Source organism: Xyrauchen texanus, chromosome 16 (genome assembly GCF_025860055.1).
Source record: "Xyrauchen texanus isolate HMW12.3.18 chromosome 16, RBS_HiC_50CHRs, whole genome shotgun sequence".
NCBI classification, from domain to species: domain Eukaryota; kingdom Metazoa; phylum Chordata; class Actinopteri; order Cypriniformes; family Catostomidae; genus Xyrauchen; species Xyrauchen texanus.
This window is the reverse complement of record NC_068291.1, coordinates 28,991,710-29,012,820: the sequence shown is the minus strand read 5'-3', so window position 1 is coordinate 29,012,820 and position 21,111 is coordinate 28,991,710. Positions and strand designations below refer to the sequence as shown.

Here is a 21,111-nt window from a genome sequence, read left to right as displayed (position 1 = left end):
AACTTTTACTGTTTGTCAATAATGACCATAGTTATGTTATGAGGAAAAAGGGTGAGGCTTGCAAGCAAAAGAACACCATTCCAAGTTTCCAACTGTCAAGCATGGGGGTGACAGGATCATGTTGTGGGGGTGCTTTGCTGCAGGAGGGACTGGTGCACTTCACAAAATAGATGGCATCATAAGGAAGGAAAATTATGTGGATATATTGAAGCAACATCTCAAGACATCAGCCAGGATGTTAAAGCTCGGTCACAAATGGGTTTTCCAAATGGAAAATGACCAAGCATACCTCCAAATTTGTGGCAAAATGGCTTTAGGACAGCAAAGTCAAGGTGTTGGAGTGGCCATCACAAAGCCCTGACCTCAATACGATTTAAAATGTTTTGGCAGAACTGAAAAAGCATGTGCGAGCAAGGAGGCCTAAAACCAGTTCTGTTTTGAGGAATGGGCCAAAATTACAGCAACTTATTGTGAGAAGCTTGTGGAAGGCAACCCAAAAAGTTTGACCCAAGTTAAACAATTTAAAGGCAATGCTACCAAATACTAACAAAGTGTATGTGAACTTCTAACCCACTGGGAATGTGATGAAAGAAAGCTGAAATTAATCATACTCTTTACTATTATTCTGACATTTCACATTCTTAAAATAAAGTAGCGATCCTATATATATATATATATATATATATATATATATAAAACAAACTACTTATTTACTCTTACTCGAGTCATATTATTTCTCAGTGCTTTTATCTGTACTCAAGTGAATTATTTCTTTTAGTAGCAATAGTTTACTGAAGTAAAGATTTTCAGTACTCTTTCCATCATTGTTGGCGCCTCATATTTGTCCTTCATCCGAGACTGAAAATAACTGTGGGTCATGGGTTTTTTGTGGAGAAAGCGAGGGCAGAGAGATTTATTCCCTGTTGTCTATTGTTATTGTTTTATGTGTTTAATCACCAGGCAGTGTCCCAGCATGGGTATGATGCCGAAACATCATCTCTTGGATTTGAGCAAAGCTTTTTGTGAATTCTCATTCACTCTCTCTCTCTTTCGCTCTCGCTCTCTCTGGAAGGTATTAAGCTCGCGTTTTCTCTTCCTCTCTTTTATAATGGGCTGTTATTGTTTTGGGCTCTTATTATTTTGGTGGTAGTATTATTTTTGATTTCCATAAGTCTTGGTCTGTTGGCTTTGCTCGTCTTTTATGTTCAGCTGGAACAATGGCAATCCCCCAATCACTGGCCCTACCTTCAATAACACAATTCGCACAAATAATGACACTACCTCTAATCTGTGTTTGTGCGCACCCTTTGATGACAGTTGGGGGAAATCACATTTGAATCACACCAGATGAGTGATGACAGACAGAAATAGGCCTTCGCTAATGCCAACTAAAAAATGTGTCATCTATTCTCTGTCTGTTCTTTTATATATTTATATTCACTCTGCATTTATAAAGAAGCTCACAACTGGCAGCTATTGATGGGAAAAACCCATTGTGGCCTATTTCCTTGACAAACACCCTCAATATTGTACATTTTCTTCATAGAACTGTATGTCTGATCTCCTAGCATCTCTCTCTTTCTCTCCTCTCTATGGTGCTCTCTCTTGCCTGAGTCATAGCAGAAAACCCTGACAAGCACCAAAAGTCCAATACAAGTAGAGAGGGGCACTTTTATTGATCATCCCTCTTCTCATCCTCTTTTTCTATTTTAAAGTGTGTGTGTGTGTGTGTGTGTGTGTGTGTGTGTGTGTGTGTGTGTGTTGGGAGGAAACCCCACAGCCCTGACCCCCACCCCCCATACTGGCACCAGCTGTGGATCAATAGTGGAACAGCTGGGACCGCCACCCGCCTAAATTGGATGGATCTCCCGGTCGCACCCCTCTCTTCCTCACACTTCCTGGAAATGTCACTCAAAGGAAGTTTGAGGTTCACTTAGGTGTTATAGCCTGCTGGGGATTGATGGTGTTCTTCCCTAACGGACACACACATACACACACACACACACACGTAGGGTGCAGCTATCCTCATGAGGACTCTCCATAGACATAATGATTTTTATACTGTATGAACTATAGATTCTAGCCCCTAAACCTAAATCTAACCCTCACAAAAACTTTCAGCATTTTTGCGATTTCAAAAAAACATAGTTTGGTATGTTTTAAGCGATTTGAATTATGGTAACTCTAGAAATGTCCTCATAAACTACATTAATCATTTATTAATGCTTTTTCCCCCCTCAATTTGTGTTTTGAGTCTGACATGATCTAAGCTACAACATTAGATTATCGACATGTTCACAAAACAAACATTTAAGAACAGGACACAAGCAAACGTATCCGTGATACATTGAAAAAATTGTGGACAACCCAAACACAATCCTGCCCTCAGTCATACAGAGCAATGTCAAAGACAAACCGGAAAAGCTGTTTATTGTCTCTAATTATTGTTTCTAGCTTCAGCTGCTAATTGTAGTTGTATTATTTTATGATTTATAATGCAATGTAGACTGGGTAGCAATATTTTAGGTTAAAATGTAATGTATGAAAGTAGATATTTTAAGTGGTTTCACCATTTTAAATCTCCTTTTAGCTGTTTTGAAGTTATTCACTAACCTAAATAACTTAAATAATTTTGCAGTGCATTTTTAAAAGTTCTCATTTATTATGACCAGGGACTAAAAACTAAATGTTTTTCATTTTGGTACATTTTGAGTAAAAACTATTTTTTTTCTAGCTCCGGTTCAGAAGTTCCACAGCCTCCTTTCCAAAAGGTTGCAGAACTAAATAAAAGAACGGTTAATAATGTTCTTTTTAAAGTGACAGTACTCTCCGCTAAGGGGTGGGTGATATACCAATTGCAGTGTTGACATATCTCGCAAGGGAAACAAGCAACATGGTCTGGAAAAACAAGCCCAAAATAAGCCACTTGCCTCACCAAAATAAGCATTACGTGTTTTTCCTGTGTGGTGGATTTATCTACATAGAAATCATAACAAGCAGTTAATTAACATTTAATTATAAATTTAATAATAGATCTGTTTCTCAGTCAAAACCCGAAAGCATTAAATCTCTATTAATGTATCATATCTAACAATAGTTCAGTGTAGACTTGGAAACAACTGAGAAATTAACTTTTTTACCTCCTAATAATGTTTTCGTTGTTATCTGGATAAGCCATGCATTTATAAGTAGTAATTACACATAGTTGTTAAAAAGGTCTTCATTCAGAGAATACCACATCCACAAGTGCTATTAGGCAAAGCAGTTTCCTTCAGGATCAAAGCACGTTTCATTTTTCAGGCAACGTGAAGTGGTGTAGTTCCAGAAATTTACTGTGATAAACCCTTTGGCCTTTGGTTTCATGAAAAAAATATCAGAACAAAATTAACCAGATATAAATGGTTACCAGCATTTAAAAATAAGGTTTTCACTCTGGAACAATTGAAAATCACTTCGTTCCGGTTTTCGATTACGTTCTGCTAAAAATGTAGTTCCATTTCGGTTTTTGTTTTCATTCCTTGAAATGTTTTTAGTCCCTGATTATAACAGCATATCATAACTATACAAGACTTTGAAAATGTTGTTTAATGTAGCTTTAAATTGAGTTTAGCACCATATGCCAATAATGTTTAATATTTTGCTCCTAAACAATACTGTTATAACTATGTAATAATAATTTAATCATGTCTCAGTAAAATGTAGCTGTGCTGAGGTCTCCTGTTGTGTGTGTGTATGTTAATATGCTCTAAAGAGACCAGCAGGCGGCAGCATACAGCCAATCTGGCAACTACAGCTCTCCTCTCAGCCAAGTATTTAGTGATTCTGTGGGTACAATAGCTGCGTATTGATAGTCATATCCATGTGATAAATTAAAAGTGTCTTATTGTCTATTTTCATTTTACACATTATCATAACCCTGGATGGTAAAATGGGCTTCTGATTGACACCAGCAGCCGGGGAAAAGAACACCCTCATTGTTTGCGCTCGTCAAATCTGTTAAACCTTATTCTTCCCTGTGTATTTGCATATTCTTATGTATTTTTTCAGAGAAGGACTAAATCCTTCTTAAGTGTTTGATGCATTTTGAAATTCATTCATAAAGGACCTACATGCACTATTAGTTCTGTATAATGCCAGTGCATAATCTTGCTGATAAGACGTGCTTTGGAGCACTGGATTCTTCAGGGATGACATGCTGTATTTCCAACCTATTCAACAGGGGCTCAAATGTCAACACAAATGTCAAGTGGCTTCTTCGGTGAGCGGTTTAGAATCTTAGATGCAGTTTTCTTTTTCTTTTTATAATTTTCATTTACTAAAGGACTCAAGGAGGACCATCTCCTGTCCCAGCCGGAGTGGGGGATTGTGGGTAATTTGTCTGGGTGTGATATTGGCAGGATGTGAGGAGCTGGCAGTGCTGTTGGTTTGGTCAGGGCTTGGTTGGTTGGTTTGGTCAGGGCTTGGTTGGTTGGTTGGTTTACGTCTCTGTCTGTATTTCAGACGTTGACGCATGCTATGTTTGCGTCACTCATAGGTGGTCAGCTGATCAATCACCTTAAGCAAATGGAAATAAGGCTGTGAGGATTGGTGTGTGTGTGTGTGTGTGTGTGTGTGTGTGTGTGTGAGAGTTGTATTGAGGCATATCTGAGACGAAAAATCTGAGTCGCTCTTCAGCTCTGTGGATCCCAATCTTCCTGAGACTGCTCTGATAAGGGTTTCCCTTTTCTATGGAACCACTGATACATGCGCACACACACACACACGTGTCTGTGAGTGAGATTTTAATCTGGACATCTATACATACTGACTAGTGTATGAATACAGGCTATTTGAGAGGCATGCCGTGAGTGTGTTATACACATTTTATTTCTGAGAGAAAACTGTGGAGAGGCTGTGACATGGCCTTCATTTCTCTCTCTGCTCATTTCTTTGCTTATTTGGTTTTGTATTATTTTGCACAACATGCCTGATGAAAAGTAAAGACCGTAAATAGGCCGTCATCATGTATTGCACCACAGTAAAAGCTCAAATGGAGGATGCTTGCCAAACCAAAGGCAAAACTAAGGCCTGGAAAGAGAGGCGTGTATTGAACGGTCTTGTTCCAACAGTCTTCAATTTGTTGATCATGTAATGATCAATAATTTCAACTTTGTTTTGTGAATTCTACTGATGCTTAGGTCAAGTTTATTTAGGCCTGCATTTATTAATTTAGCAGACACTTTTATCTGAAGTGACTTATAAATAAGGAATACAGCATAAGCAAATCATCCAAATGAGGTAATAATATGAGAAGTACAGCAATACAAAGTTTCAAATTGCTCAGAGAAGTACTGTACAAGTAGAGAGGAATGTGAGAGACAGTGCATGAATGAATATTGGGATGGAATGGAAATCGGAGGGCAGAATCTGAGCAAGAATCTATGCATCAAAATGTTTGCTTTCTACACCTTGAAGACTATGCCTGCCCTTTGACCTTCAGGGGGCGCAATTGACCATTATGAAAGGGCCTGTCTAGTCTGTTGGTGTAAGAGGTGATGAGCGAATACTGAGTTTGTTTATTTGAATTCTGTAGATAATGAAGTCCCCCTTGTTCTGATATGAGCTTAACTGGTTGAAAAAAAAAATGATTGTAAGTTTACATTTATAGATAAATTCAATGTCATTCCATTTGATATTAAAGGAATATGGGTTCAATACAAGTTAACCTCAATCAACAGCATTTGTGGTGTAATATTGATTACCACTAAAATACATTTTGACGCGCCCCTCCTTTACTTTAAAAAAAGCACAAATCTGTGCTACAGTGAAACACCTACAATGGAAGTGAATGGGGCCAATTCATAAATGTTAAAATACTCACTGTTTTAAAAGTACAGCCACAAGAAGTAAACAGTACATGTTAACATGATTTTTGTGTGATTTAAAAATAAAATAGATTTCTAAACTGTTCTATGTAAAGTTATAGCCAATTTTACAACTTAGCCACCATTATGATTTAATATCAACAAATCTTAAAATTACTCAAATTATTATGATTTAAACCACTTTACAGCTCAAATATAATGTGAGTTTTAACAGAACAAAAAAATGTAAGTCCTTTTTAATACAATTATAAACTTCACATTAGTGCCTTTTTAAACACTCCAAAAATTGGCCCCATTGACTTCCATTGTAAAGGCCTCACTGTAACCTTGATTTCTGCTTTTATTTTTAAGTTTTTTAAGAAAAGGAGGGAAAAGTAAAAACATTTTGTGGTAATCCACATTATGACACAAATGCTGTCGACTGATTTGAACTTGCATTGAACTCTGAATATTCCTTTAATTTTAGTTTTCTGGTGAGGATGAAATTTAACTCTTTGATGATTCCAGTTGAGACTGTCTAACTAAACTTGTACACACATGCACCAGAAGTACTGGTTTCCCAAATGTGTGTGGTGTGTGCTCTGTACATGTTATAACAGGTGAGGGTTTTATCCGTAAGTGTAAAGATTGGCACTTTTCATTAGTAATTTTGTGTTCTTTTGAATGTTTTGTCACTGTCGGGTAAATGCATTTCTTTATTTTAATTTTTTTTAGCATATTCTGTATGTATAAAAATAGTTTTATGAGTGAATGTTACATTTATTTAGTGCTTTTCTGACACTACACTTAAAGAGCTTTACATGAACACGGGACTCTCCTTAACCACTACAGGAGGCCATGGTTAAGGAGAGTCCCGTGTTCATGTAAAGCTCTTTAAGTGTAGTGTCAGAAAAGGCCTATCAGTCATGGCCTCCTATAAATCCCTGTCTATAAATTGGCTATATCACTCTACTCTCTCCTCTCCACAAATATCTGGTGTGTTGAGAGCATACTGGCGCAATATGGCTGCTGTTGCATCATCCAGATGGATGCTGCACACTGTACACACATGTACCAGAATATATCCCAGAGCACTATGGAGGAAATTTGGCCAGGACACCAGGGTTACACCCCTACTCTTTTAATGACCACAGAGAGTCAAGACCACGGTTTTACTTATTATCCGAACGACAGTGCTTTTTTACAGTATAGTCTCAGGACCCATACAGATCACAGGGTGGGCATCCCCTGCTGGCCACCCTAATTCCTCTTCCAGCAGCAACCTTAGTTTTCCCCATGAGGTCTCTCATTCAGGTACTGACCAGGCTCAACCCTGCTTAGCTTCAGTGGGCAACCAGTTTAGAGCTACAGGGTGATATGGCTGCTGGATAGGTATATAGTATCATAGTATTGTGTAAATATAACATTTAAAACGGTTAAAAAAAAAATGATATACCGGAGTTGTTTATGCTTTTTCCCCATGGTAATGGAAGCATTGGAATAAAATTAGTTTTATTCAATTATTTTAGGAATCTCCATCAGGCCGTCGGAAAGCGCTGGCCACGAGCTGTATTAATATGAAGCAGTATGCCAGTGCCATGCCCACACAAACAGACGTCAAGCTCAAGTTCAAGCCGCTGTCCAAGAAAGTGGTTTCTGCAACACTGCAGTTCTCCCTGTCCTGCATCTTCCTTAGAGAGGGCAAAGCCACGTAAGTAAACCCCTCAACCAGTAACTACACCCACAATTCCAAAACCAGCCCACTACACCCACACTGCTGCCACTACAAATCACCTCTGGCATTTCTTAATTCCTGTCTCTCTTGGTACAGTGCACTGATGCCCAAGATCATCTCTCTCTTCTGTTTCATTTTCTTTCTCTTCCTCTGTTCATGTTTTTTTCTGTTCTCTCTTGCCTCAGTGACATAGGGAGTGACGATACTTCACATTCCCAACATTCCTTCTCTCAATTTCTCCTCTCCTCCCTCTCTCCAGCCACCTCTCTCTCTCTCTTTTTCTTCCGCTTTTAATTAATCTTGTCTTCAAATGAATACTGTGTGGTTTTCTCTTTCTTCTTAGAATATTCTGACCTAACACACAGCAGACCAAAACTCTCATAACTCTGAGGTTTATATGGATTTATGTGCTGTTATATTGCAGCACTGTCAATAGAGCCCCTAGTTATAGAACCACACTCAAACTAACCATCACCATAACAAATAAGCCTGTGTTGTCATTATCACCTCAACTTACTGCAACGTATTTTCTTAACTTTGATCTGTAATTTTGTATGCTGACAAATCTGCATGTTTTGATGTGCAATGAAGGCATCGTATAACAGAACTATTCTTTTTCATTCTGTGGAGTGAACAGTGTTTGTTTGGAGCATTTGCTGCTGCTGCTTTACTGGACAAAGTCCAGCTGTAATGTCCTGGTGTCGTAAAAGTCTTATTCAAAAATAAATAATTCTGGATTTATTAACACTTATTGAATAAAAATTAGGGCTGTCAATTTAATGCATTAATTCAGTGCTATTAATTATATTTAAATAACACATAAACATTTTTTACACAATTAATTAGAGGTCGACCGATTAATCGGCCGTTTTTTTGCATTTAACATAATCGGCCAATATCAAAGTATATCAAGCTGATTATTAGGCAGGCGCATCTGTGGGCAGCCTAGTGTTGTTGTGGAACACGTGTTCGACGCACGCTGCCCTTAGAGTCATTTTCCAGCAGAGTGAGCAGACCTCATCCAGTGCCCAAGGAAGGAGCTAAATTCCTTGGAGAAAACAGTAAGGATTAAATTTGTATAACTCCTTTATATTTAATTAAAAACTTTTTATATGTTACTGCCAACTTCAAGAAAAAACGTGACAAACGCGATAGGCGACATGATGTTCGGCTACTTTGGATATTGATAGCGTAGTTGAAGTTGCATTATCACAGCAGAAGGGTTGCTATCATGTCACAATAAGTAAGCAAGAATTTTGCAATTACAGACAGTGAATCTGAGACTTTTATTTGTTCTGTTTGTGTGTCTTATATTTGAGAGGGTTGTCACTCAATGCAGAGAAATAAGTAATAAAAAAAGATACCAAGGCGCTATAGGCTATTGAAGGACTGGCTTTGGTAAGCTCGGACGTTATCGGTTCTGCTGTCGGTACTGGAGAAATTAAGAAAATACATTTCTTATTGCTATAAAGACAGTTATTTTATCTCGCCAGCCATTTCTATGTATAATAATATTAAACCATTTGTCTGTTATGCAATTTAGCTATTTGCATTCAAAGAGAGAGAGAGAGAGAGAGAGATCTCTCCCGCGGTGCTACAGCGAGTACAACACGAGCCCTGCTTAACGAGTGACAGAACTAAACATTCAAACATAGCCTGGTTTAGATCTGTGATATTAGTCTGATTTTATTTTAGATTTCGCCTTCCACAGATTATAAAACGAATATTTATACATAACCTGCATTCTGTCTAGCACAACTTCCTTCCCTTCACAGTGGTGCACTGTGTTATTTTACAATTGATTACGTTATTAGATTTCTTTTTAGACCACACCTGAACAGTAATGTTAGTAGACCTTCCTGAAATTAAATCACTGTGCCTACGTAACGTTTATCTTTGTGTAATTGTTTATCTTTTGTTTATCTTTGTTTAAAAAAAAAAATATATATATATATATATATATATATATATGTATATATATATAACAAAAAGAACCGTTAAGAATACCGTTAAAGTACCGGATCGATAAGCAGTATCGGTAAGATAGTAATACCATTAAAACCTTAACGACACTCATCCCTAGTTATGCCTGTGCTTCTCTTGGATGCTCTGAATATTGGATTACGTGTCTGGATTGCCCCTTAATTAAAGATGCATTTGGATCTCAACCTTCGTGTCTCGGAGCAGTTCGTAACACCTGCTTTGTTTATTTAATATATTTGTTATACGTTATTTATACAATATGTTTTTACATTATACATTTTTAATTTAGAAGTGCAGATTGGTCAAGTGTTCAATAAATGTATTTGTTGACAAATTTTGTCTATCTTAATTAATTATTTGTGTTACATTTTATCTTTCAAATATAAGGTTCAAATAAGAGGTTAAAAACAAGCACATATCGGCCAAAATAAATCGGCAGCATTAATCTGCCATCGGCCGACCCTGATTTTTAAAGATCGGCATCAGCCTGAAAAAACCAATATCGGTCGACCTCTACAATTAATAATGTCCCACAGACCATAATAAGGAAGATTCCTGACAAATTCAAGCTTGAAGTACCACCCGTTTTCTCCAGGGGGCAGTAAGCGAGACTTCAGCTTTATAGACAATGCACAATTTATACAGAGAACAAACCAACCCTTCACCAGACAGCACAACACAAGGATGAGTTATTTCATTCAAAACACAGCTTGGAGTGCAAATCTGAACGCAGGGATCTCAAGACGTGTTTATAAACTACGTTTAACTTGACACAGCGACCTAAAATATTATATTTATGACGTGATGCAACCGAAGTGAGACACCCCACAAGCATCTCCTGACACAGGGGTACATTGACGGGTCCTTAGACAAGCCCTCATAATAAATCGCTTGATTGACAAATTTTATTGAATAATGGATTGCTGTGAACTGGATGCCAATTATTGACTTATGTTCAGTAATATGGAAATAAACAATACATTGAATTCTAAAGCCACTTTTTGTATTGTCTTATCGATGCTTAACTTCTCTTCCACAATAATGTTATTTTTTATAATAAATATATATATATATATATATTATTTTTACATATTTAATTCTAACTATTATTTATAATTATTTTATCATTATATATTGAATTATTGTTATTTGAGGGGCTTTCTTGGCAAATAATTATATATGTGATTAATTGTGACTAATTTGATTAATTAATCGGCACATAATGTAATTCGATTAAAAATTGTAATCGATTGACAGCCATAATTAAAGGCAATAATGTAGTGGCAGGAAGTAAAAGTAAAAATTTTTTTAACAAATTTACTCGAGTACGATTTAAAATGTACCACCATTAAACTTGCTCTTAAACATAACATTGTTAGTTTGAAGTTTTTTTTTCTTCTTTTGATTGCATGACATTGTCATGCTTGATTTTTTTTAAAGGCTTTACATTTTTTGTGATTAATAACTTACAGTTTGGTCTTTTTCATATGGCTTCAGAAGACAAATTGCACAAGTTGGACAACGTTTTACAGTACTTTTATCGTGTTTTTTTTTTTTGTTTTGCTTGACATATGATGTCACTTTGCACTGTCATTGAATTGAAAGATCAGCAACAACAATTTTTCAATAATTTCTAATTGTATGTTCCTTGGAAAAAAAATAACAGCATGAGTTTGTAATGACATGAAGGTGAATAAATAATGTAATTTTTGTGTGAACTATAAGGGCTTTTAACCAATCTAAATGGATATGATTTATTCATATTTGGTTAAATGATAGGATCACCTGAATGTTAATATCTTTTATCTTTTTACAGTGGATTTGTAATGTTTTCAATGTTAAAAGATGTTTCGACAAAGATAACCAAGTAAGCCATTAGTAGGTTGATTTCATTGAAAGTTTAAACACTGCCTCTGTAGCACTTTCCAAAATTGCTGTTTGGTTGACCGACCCATGCAGCTTGACACAGCAACAATAAACTCAACCAATGAAACATGAGTTTTGGGCTGGACTGCCTTTTTTTTTTTTTTGGCCTTTGGCAGACAGAGGATGTATTCGAAATCTGTTTGAAAACACAGTTTATTTTTTAAATTCTGTTTTACAAAATTCAAAATGACAAACTTCAGCTTTAAGTCTCATGTTTGTTCTGTAGGGGCACTGTTATTGGGAAGCAGTAAAGCACATTTAATTTAATTTAATGTTTCCTCTTGTTCTCATGACATAGACAAAAAATAAATCAATTCTGAGTAGAGATTTTTTCAGCAGAAATAATGCGTCACAACAAAGTAGAAATATGAAAAATGTCCAGCCACTGGGCCTGATAGTGTTAACATCTCTCCTTCAAAATGTTCCTTTTTTAATTTCTGGTCGGTTTTCTGGGCCTCTAAAGGAAGCAAGAAGCATGTATGAGTGTATGTGATTTCACCCTTGTGCTACAGTATATAAGATATGTGTATTTGTGTGGCTTTTGTGATGCGTGTGTATGACAGAGTTTACAGGGCGGAAGTGTGCCCACTTTTAACCCATGGGAATGATGTCAACAGCTCACAAATAAACCCCAATACATAAGTTCAAATAAGCTTCCATGCCTGTCGAAGAAAGACTGGAGCGCATTCATAAAGAAGTTTGAGAGGGACAGACAGAGAGCGAGCGAGAAATAGAAGACAGGGATAAGGAAGGGAGAGAGAGAGAGAGAGAGAGAGAGAGAGAGAGAGAGAGAGAGAGAGAGAGAGTTAATCCTGAAGCGTTATCTCGCAGTGCTTGTGAATGCCCTGGCTGGAATGCTTGTCCGTATTGCACTGCCTCTTATGAGCAGGACCATGAAGGGCATTCTGTTTACACGTTCATCTCTCTCCTTCCTTCTGTCATCCTGCCTTTCTTTCTTTCTTTCTTTTTCTTCTTCCATCCATTTCTTGTGAAGGTGGACTGCCATATTCACTCTTTACTTACTGTTGTCATTGTTTTATGCAGGTCTGAAAATTATGTTATCAGAAAAATAAATGAACAATCTCTATTTTTGAAGGAATAGTTCACCCATAAATTCAAAATCTTGTCCTTTACTCAGCCTCATTTTTTTCCAAACTTTTGACATTTTTCCATGGAAGATAAAAAGTTATAAGGCAGAATGACATTGTGAGTCACCATTCACTTTCATTGTATGGGGAAAAAAAGATGCAATGAAAATAAATGACTGACAATATCATGCTGCCAAACATCATGTTCCACATAACAAAGAAAGTAATATGGGTTGGGAACAACATGAGGGTGAATCCCTCTTTCTGCAGAACTTGAACGCTTGTCATTTTAGAAATTCTACAAATCCCTTGCCAATAGTTTAACAGTGTTGGATAAGTTACCAAAAAAAGTAATTCAACAAAAATTACTACTCTAAAATGGTAATTAATTTACTGACTGATTACTTCATGAAAAAGTAATCAGATTACTAATTACTTTTACGTAACTTTCTGAAATACTTTTTAGAGAAAAGCTTTCTTTTTTCGTTCGAAGAATTTAAAATAATCTCTATTTTCCTCCGTGTTTATTGATTTGTTAGGGGGCACATGCCCTTCACCTGTTTTTCTTTAGATTTTTCCTAAAAATCAGTGAAGAAAATACAAAAGAACCCAGTGGATTCTTTCTGGGCCTGCATATAAATAATCCTAATGATTACCATCTGATAAGATTAGCATATAATTTGCTAATTTATGACCCAAACTATTCATCAGTAAAAATGCATCAGTTTTACATTTTTTTTTTTTTTTTTTTTCTCTTTACAATTTTCTTTCTGTGTGTAGCGATGAAGACATGCAGAGTCTGGCCAGTCTGATGAGTATGAAGCAGGCTGATATTGGCAATCTGGATGATTTTGAAGAGGAGAATGAAGAAGATGAGGAGAACAGAGTGAATGAGGAGGAGAAGGCTGCCAAGATCACTGGTGAGACTCGCTTGTTTGGTGTCAGCCATTGATGTTCACCGTTTCCAGATTAATCTAAAATTTTCCATATACACCAAAAAACACCACAGTAAATTTCAATATTGTTTTTCATTTTATTCTGTTCTGTTGTGTTTATGTATTTTTTCTTGAATCTCCTCTGTGATTAATGTACTAGTAAATACAGTAATGCATTTCTATTCTGTTCTATTCTATAGTTTTATTTGTGAGAACCTCTTTGTGATCAGTTTGGGCTGTATGGTGATTTGAATGTTGTATATAAATCTGATTTTTAGCGTTTAAATGGTAACATTTAGATTATATTAGATTGAGTCATCTAGATTGTAATAGAACCAAATTAGATATATGGATTGTAGGAATTATATAAATGTGGTTCTTGTTAGACCTTTTCATTTGAGTGTTAGATTTAGATTCTGAGATTTACAGTCTGTGCATATACTATGCATATGATTGTTTGCATTTGTTCTGTTATGATTATTTATTAGCAACTTATTTGTGGGCTTTATATTGATTTATACTCCTTGTTTTTCTGTTTGTGATGAGGTCCACCCAACACTTGCCATGTGTTTGCATGCGTACATGTTTATCTCTCTGTGTTTGTGTGTGTGTGTGTGTGTGTGTGTGTGTGTGTGTGTTGCGCACATGTATGTGTCTGTTCATGACTTTGATTGTGTGTATGTGGAACACAGCAGTATAATGCAGCCCCCATCAGATACTGGAGTCTTGACACTAAGCCCATGTGCTTTTGATCCCTGTTTAACTGCATATATGGTGCTCCTATGGAAATGCTTGAGTTGTTTATTCATTGAATGGGTTTAGGAATCTCTTTGTTGCCAGAGCGATGCCGTCTGATCTGTTTTTCACAGTTTGTTAAGAGCAAAGACCCAGCTCCATTCCACCCCTGTTCAGAGAGACACACCTCAACGCACACACACATACACACATTGTATATATTGCATATGTCTGATTGCATTATATATTGCTTTGCTGTGTGCTTCTACAGTTTAGTGTGTGTGTGTGTGTGTGTGTGTGTGTGTGTGTGTGTGTGTTTGAGTGTGTATTGATTGTATGTTGTGCTGTTTGCAGAGATTGTGAGACAGCTGAATGCTCTCAGCTCAATAGATGGAGATCCAGACGACTGCCTAAAGCAAGCAAATAAACCTGCCTCTTCTTCTGAAGGTTTTTTAGCTTTCCCCTATCAGTCTTTCATTCACTCAGTTTTCTTCCTTCTTTCTTCCATCCCTGTGGTTGTGTTTTGGTCGTGCTGTGCATTGAGAGCATCCATTAAGTTCATTAATGTTTTTCTACATGCGGTTCCGTTTACTCTTCCATTTTGTTTTAATTGAACGTTCTTTTGTTGATCATTTATGTTCTTGTGCCCTCTACCTTCTACAGTTTGTTGTGAACACAACTGCCCACTGATAAACTGTGTATCCATGACCACAGATTTGTGCATTGCAGAACATCTTGGGATGTTCTTTAAAGATGATGTCACACGACTGGTCATGTGATTGACCACTCTGATGACCTAAAATGGGTCAGGGTGTCATTGTGTGGACAAAACTGAGACTGCACACCATTCTTATCAACTCAGAGAGCCACTTCACTCTGTCACCCTGTACACACACACATTTAGAACATTCTGGAGTGAGGGGACAAGTGTCAGACTTGGGGTTAGTCTCACAACCTGCTGGTTCCTGTACCGTTTTCTAGGAATCATGTTTTTGGGAGCATTCGGAACTATATTTTATGATTATTCTGTGATTTAATAGCTCAGAATGAACTCTGCCTCAGCTCTACTGGAACATACATCTCTTTGGACCCAAAGGATCTTGGTGCGGTTCACTTCAAAATGTAGATGATTATTGGTTTATTGATTGGTTTGTCACAATGTATTTGTGTTTTTTTTTTTTTTTTTTGTTTCACCTGATAATATTGGATCCATTGGCTTTTTGGCTGTTTGTTTTGAACTGATGAATGATGATCTCTCTTTATCCTACTGCTGTATTTTTTTCTGTTGTCATGATGTGGATGTCATCTGCTCAGAGCTGATCAGTAAGTTGAACTTGCTGGATCAGGAGGACCATGACCAGAGGAACATGAGCTCTAACCCCTTCGATGAACCTAATGACCCGGTTGACCTCAACCCTTTTGGTGACCCGGATGAGGACGGTAAGGACTGACCCTTGACCTTTTGTTTGACCCCTTTCCCTCTTTTTCAACAGGGCAGGTTGTACTAATTAACAAACTGATAAGTGTGTTGACGTATTACAGTGCCGTTCAAAAGTGCATATTGAAAACTTGGGAAAATCTAATTTAATCTAGAAATAAAAAAAGTTTTATAATATATATTAATAAAAAATTAACAGATTTGTTTTATAAAGTAAAGAAATGTTAGTGTAAGATTCAGAACAATTTCTAGATCACACAATCTATTAAGCAAATTTGTGAACATGATAAACTCCTTTGTACAAAAGATATATTTTCTTCCATTGAAACACACAAGATACTCTTTGGAACTTTCTTAAAGGGATAGTTCACTCAAATGTTTTAATTCTCTCATCATTTACTCACCCTCATGCCATCCTAGATGTGAATGTCTTTCTTCTGCTGAACACAAACAAAGATTTTTAGAAGATCTCAGCTCTGTAGGTCCATACAATGCAAGTGAATAGTGACCAGAAATTCAAAAGCTCCTAAAAGGAGATAAAGTCAGCATAGAAGTAATCCATGAGACTCCCTTGTGCTACAGGAATCAGTTAAGTGATCCAGTTGGTTTTGGTTGAGAACAGACCAATATATAATTCCTATTTCACTGTACAACTTATTGCAGTCTCTAGGCACAATCATGATTTCAAGCTTGATTACACTTCCAAGCACTCTATACATGAGCTAGATGGCGCTATATGAAGTGTAATCAAGGTTGAAATCATGATCACCAAGGAGACTGCTGGCAAGTTCTACAGTAAAAAAATTATTACATTTAGTCTGTTCTCACCCAAAACCAACTGGATCACTTAATTGATTAAGCCACTGAAGTGCGATGGATTATGTTTATGCTGACTTTATCTCCTTTTTGGATATTCAAAGGCCTGATCACCATTCACTTGCATTGTATGGACATACAGAGCTGAGATATTCTTCTAAAAACCTTTGTTTGTGTCCAGCAGAAGAAAGTCATACACATCTGGGATGGCATTCGAGTGAGTAAATGAGGAGAGGGTTTTTAATTTTGGGTGAACTATCCCTTTAAGTCATGGTTAAATAAAAAATGGATCATCATGTTTTGCACAAACTTGTGGAGTCCAAAATTTCAAATAGGAGAGGAGTTTTCAACAGAAAAACAGTGTTTACTTCTTGACATTCAGTGAAGACAAATGTGTTCAATGTAATTCAGATGTGATGTCATGCAATGTGTATGTGTGTGTATCTAGAACCATCCCCTGAGCCTCATGTGCAGTCCACTTTCAAAGATCAGCACACTGTATATGATCAAGACACCTCCCATCCCTCGAACCCTTTTGATGAGCCTGAGCCAGACCCTGATCCTCAGCAATACAGGAATCCATTTGACGAACTCGAACCGGAGCCCCAGCCCAAAAGATCGCCACCTAGAAGCAGCAAGAGGAAAAATGTGCGGCCAGTGGACATGAGCAAATACCTGTACGCTGACACTGCCAAGACTGACGAGGACGAGCTAGATGAGTGAGTCAGGGAATTCTGGGGTACACTCTGGGATGAGTTCTGGTGCAATAGAGCTGTTCAGTCATGATGTCAATTTGTAGGTAAACCTAGAATTTGCCAAGGTTTCTCTCTGGAATTTGTAATGGGTGTTATTGCAGTTTTAAGTTTAGTTGTAAAAAAAAAAAGGACTGTGGTTGACATTAATTGACTAGTGAATAACACTTCAACGGTTGTTCGATGAATTAAACTTTCTTTCTTCAAACACATTAAGTTGATACATTTTTTGACGAATGATGTGTAATTAAATGAACAACCATTGTATTTGTTTTGATGACTGAGGTACAGAAGGACTTTCCAACAAAACAAGTAATATTAACCATATACCTTCTTTATCATTAATGATCAATGGTCACTATTCTACAAACTTATTGGAAATGATTGTGGAAACTAGGGCTGGGGACGATTTATACAGACATCGATGATATCTGACAGATTTCGACACCGACAGACAATGATCGGCAATATCAGGATGTTATAAATCCGTGGAGCTGGGAAGACACTGTGGCGGGCTATCTGCATGTGTTAGACACAAAGATTATCAATTTCAATTATTGCTATCATCATCATTATTATAATTATTATTTTTACATTTATAATAGTCTTTAGATCTTAATTTGTATTAGTAATTTTCTACATGTTGTAGACGTATACTTGCGTGACATCAAATGGAAGGGTGGTTCTATATATTTTTATGATCACTTAATTATTTTAGTTAGTGTTACGTTTCATTTGAAGTTAAATTTGAATTTAGAAATTTCTTTGGTTTATATTTTGGTGTTTCAATAAAAAAATTTTTAAAGCAAAAACAATAAAGCAAGAGTATTCACCAATCCCTCAGCCAGGGGTTTATTATGTAATCGGATATCACCAGTCTGAACCCATGGCTCGAAAATACTAATTTTATATTTTTTTTAGGACACTGGTCTTAACAACTAAATAGGAGACTTCCATTATTTGTTGTTGGGGATATCCAATTGTGGGTGGTTTTCTGCTTAACATGTACAGAGATGAAAACTTAAAATTTGTAATTGTCAAAACATCACAGTTTGGGAATCTAGCCTACATTTGCTTTTATACTTTTCATTAGCAGTGCCGTGAGTGTGTGATTGAGCGAAGGAGAAAAGCACTTCTTGGAGGAGAAGAAAGTGGTGACTGAGTTCTTTCAGCAGGAACAAGGCTTCTATTGTTTCCCACATTCTTTGGACTTGTCTGTCCATCTCTGAATCTCTCTGGTCCCTCATTCACAATGCTCCAGTAGAGACACACATTTCAAAATTTGACATTATGTTGAAAAAAACTTGAGTAGGGTACAGATTGACCCCCGCAGCAGCAATGCCTTTCTGATTCCTCCTGGCTTTCTGCTTACACTCTCTCTCTCACACACACACACATACACTCACAATTTTTCTCTTGTCCTCTCTCTCACCTCTTATGTTTTGACTGCACTTTTCACGTGTCTCTTTTCTTAACATGTTTGCATTTACAGAAGATGTGCCAGACCTCTGTAGCACTGCTTTCAGCTCTTTTCTTACCTCCTTTCTCACTCACTCTGTCTCTTCCTCTCTCGCACTGTCATTGTCCATAAGCTTGGGAGCTTAGGATACTTTGTGTCTTTAACCTTGTCTTTCAGCTGAATACCTGCTCAGTCTTTTCTCTGCTCTGTCTCCTCATTGTGTGTTCATGTATGTATGTGTGTGTGTGTGTGTGTGTGTGTGTGTGTGTTATGTGTGAGTGATGGGCCTTTACACAGCAGTGTGTATTGATGCCAGCGGATGTCTGCTCGCCTGTCAGTGAGCTCTCTGACGAGGCCACAGGTGAAAGTTCATGACGTGTGACCCTTAGAGCACCTGGCTCTTCTCGTAGTCAGCAGAGCGTTTTATTGGCTAATAATGTTGTTGATGCCTCTTTACCTGAAGAAAAACACATGCATGCAAACACACACACACACATACACACACACACACACACACACACACACACACACGTTTACTTGGCTATCTACAGTTCTGTGGGAAAGTATTAGCCCCCATCCTGATATTCTTCTGTTTTTGTGTATATCTCATACATATGTTTTTTCAAAAATTCTAACAGAATCTAACATAAAACCATGGCAATCTGAGTAAACTTAAAATACAGTTTTTAAATGATAATGTTACTTACTGAAGCAAAAAAATTATCCATGTGGCTCAGTTGGTAGAGCGGGTTGGCCACTATTCGCAGGGTTGTTGGTTCGAATCCTGGCCCACACGATTCCACCTGCCGAAGTGTCCTTGGGCAAGGCACTGAACCCCAAGTTGCTCCCAATGGCAGGCTAGTGCCTTGCATGGCAGCTCTGCCACCATTGGTGTATGAAGTGTGTGTGAATGGGTGAATGAGTCACAGTGTAAAGCGCTTTGAATACTGTTAAGGTCAAAAAGGCGCTATATAAGTGCAGACCATTTACCAACTGGGTATGTGTGAAAAAGTATTTGCCCTCTTACTTACTAAATTCCCAAATGTATGAAACTGCAATCATAATGGGGTTTATAATTGAACTCTGTTCAATCAAATCATCACCTAAATATAACTTTTTCAGCAGCATGAAGTTGGCTAAAAGGTCTCTCCCAGTAGCACACTATGCCAAGGTTGAAGGAAATTCCAGAAATGATGAGGAAAAAGGTGACTGAATTACATCAGTCTGGGAAGGGTTACAAAGCTATTTCAAAAGCTCTGGGACTCCAAAGAACCACAGTGAGAGCCATTATCTCCAAATGGAGAAAACTTGGCACAGTAGTGAACCTTCATAGAAGTGACTGACCTTCCAAAATTCCTCCAAGAGCACAGCGATGACTCTTCCAGGAAGTCACAAAAAAGCCAAGGACAACATCCAATGAACTGTAGGCCTCTCTCGCATCAATAAAGGTCACTGTTCATGACTCCATTATTAGAAAGACACTGGGCAAAAATGCCATCCGTGGAAGAGTGACGAGGCGAAACCACTGCTAACCCTGAAGAACATTAAGGCTCGTCTGAATTTGTATGATCCTTAAAGCTTTTGGGAGAATGTTCTGTGGACTGATGAGTTGAAAGTGGAACTGTTTGGAAGACGGGTCCCGTTACATCTGGCGTAAATCAAACACAGAATTCCACAAAAAGAACATCATACCTACAGTCAAGCCTGGTGGTGTTCGTGTGATGGTGTGGGGATGCTTTGCTGCTTCAGGGACAGTGTGACTTGCAATAATTGAGGGATACACAAATTCTGCTCTCTACCAGAAAATCCTGAAGGAGAACGTCCGGTCATCAGTCCGTGAGTTGAAGCTCAGTCACAACTGGATTATGCAGCAAGACAATGATCCAAATCATAGGAGTAAGTCCATCTCTGAAAGGCTCAAAAGAATCCAAATTTAAGTTTTGGAGTGGCAAAGCCACAAGTCCTGACTTGAACCCGATTGAGATGCTGTGGCAGGACCTTAAATGGGCAGTTCATGCTCAAACCCTCCAATGTGGCTGCAGCTCTCCAAAGAAGAGTTGGCCAGAATTCCACCACAGCGTTGTGAAAGACTGATCTCCAGTTATTGGAAGCATTTGGTTGCAGTTGTTGCTGCAAAAGGTGGCACAACCAGCTATTAAGATACTTTGTTTACTTCAATAATACATTTTTTAAAACTGTATTTTGTGTTTACTCCGGTTGCCTTTGTTTTATGTTTTTTTATTTGAAGATCTAAAGCAATTTAATGTGAAAAGTACACTCAAACAGAAGAAATCAAGATGAGGGCAAATATTTTTCCACAGCACATTGGCACATACCATAGATAGTACATAGTATGTTATTTTTATACCAAGATGTTTGGCCTTTTTAGATTTTAGTGGGG

At 37.4% G+C, this 21,111-nt stretch overlaps 1 protein-coding gene across 5 annotated transcripts in view; it reads left to right on the top strand.

The window, feature by feature from the left end:
- Nucleotides 1-21,111, top strand: part of LOC127657089 (EH domain-binding protein 1-like) — a 182,346-nt gene that overhangs the window by 52,609 nt on the left and 108,626 nt on the right. For 3 of the 5 annotated variants that reach the window (XM_052145737.1, XM_052145735.1, XM_052145734.1), the window contains exons 6-10: nt 7,373-7,554; nt 13,356-13,495; nt 14,600-14,692; nt 15,560-15,685; nt 16,948-17,218. In XM_052145737.1, the coding sequence (XP_052001697.1) occupies nt 7,373-7,554; nt 13,356-13,495; nt 14,600-14,692; nt 15,560-15,685; nt 16,948-17,218 (812 nt within the window). The remainder of the gene's footprint in view (nt 1-7,372; nt 7,555-13,355; nt 13,496-14,599; nt 14,693-15,559; nt 15,686-16,947; nt 17,219-21,111) is intronic. The other 2 variants (XM_052145738.1, XM_052145736.1) reach the window with 1 other exon arrangement.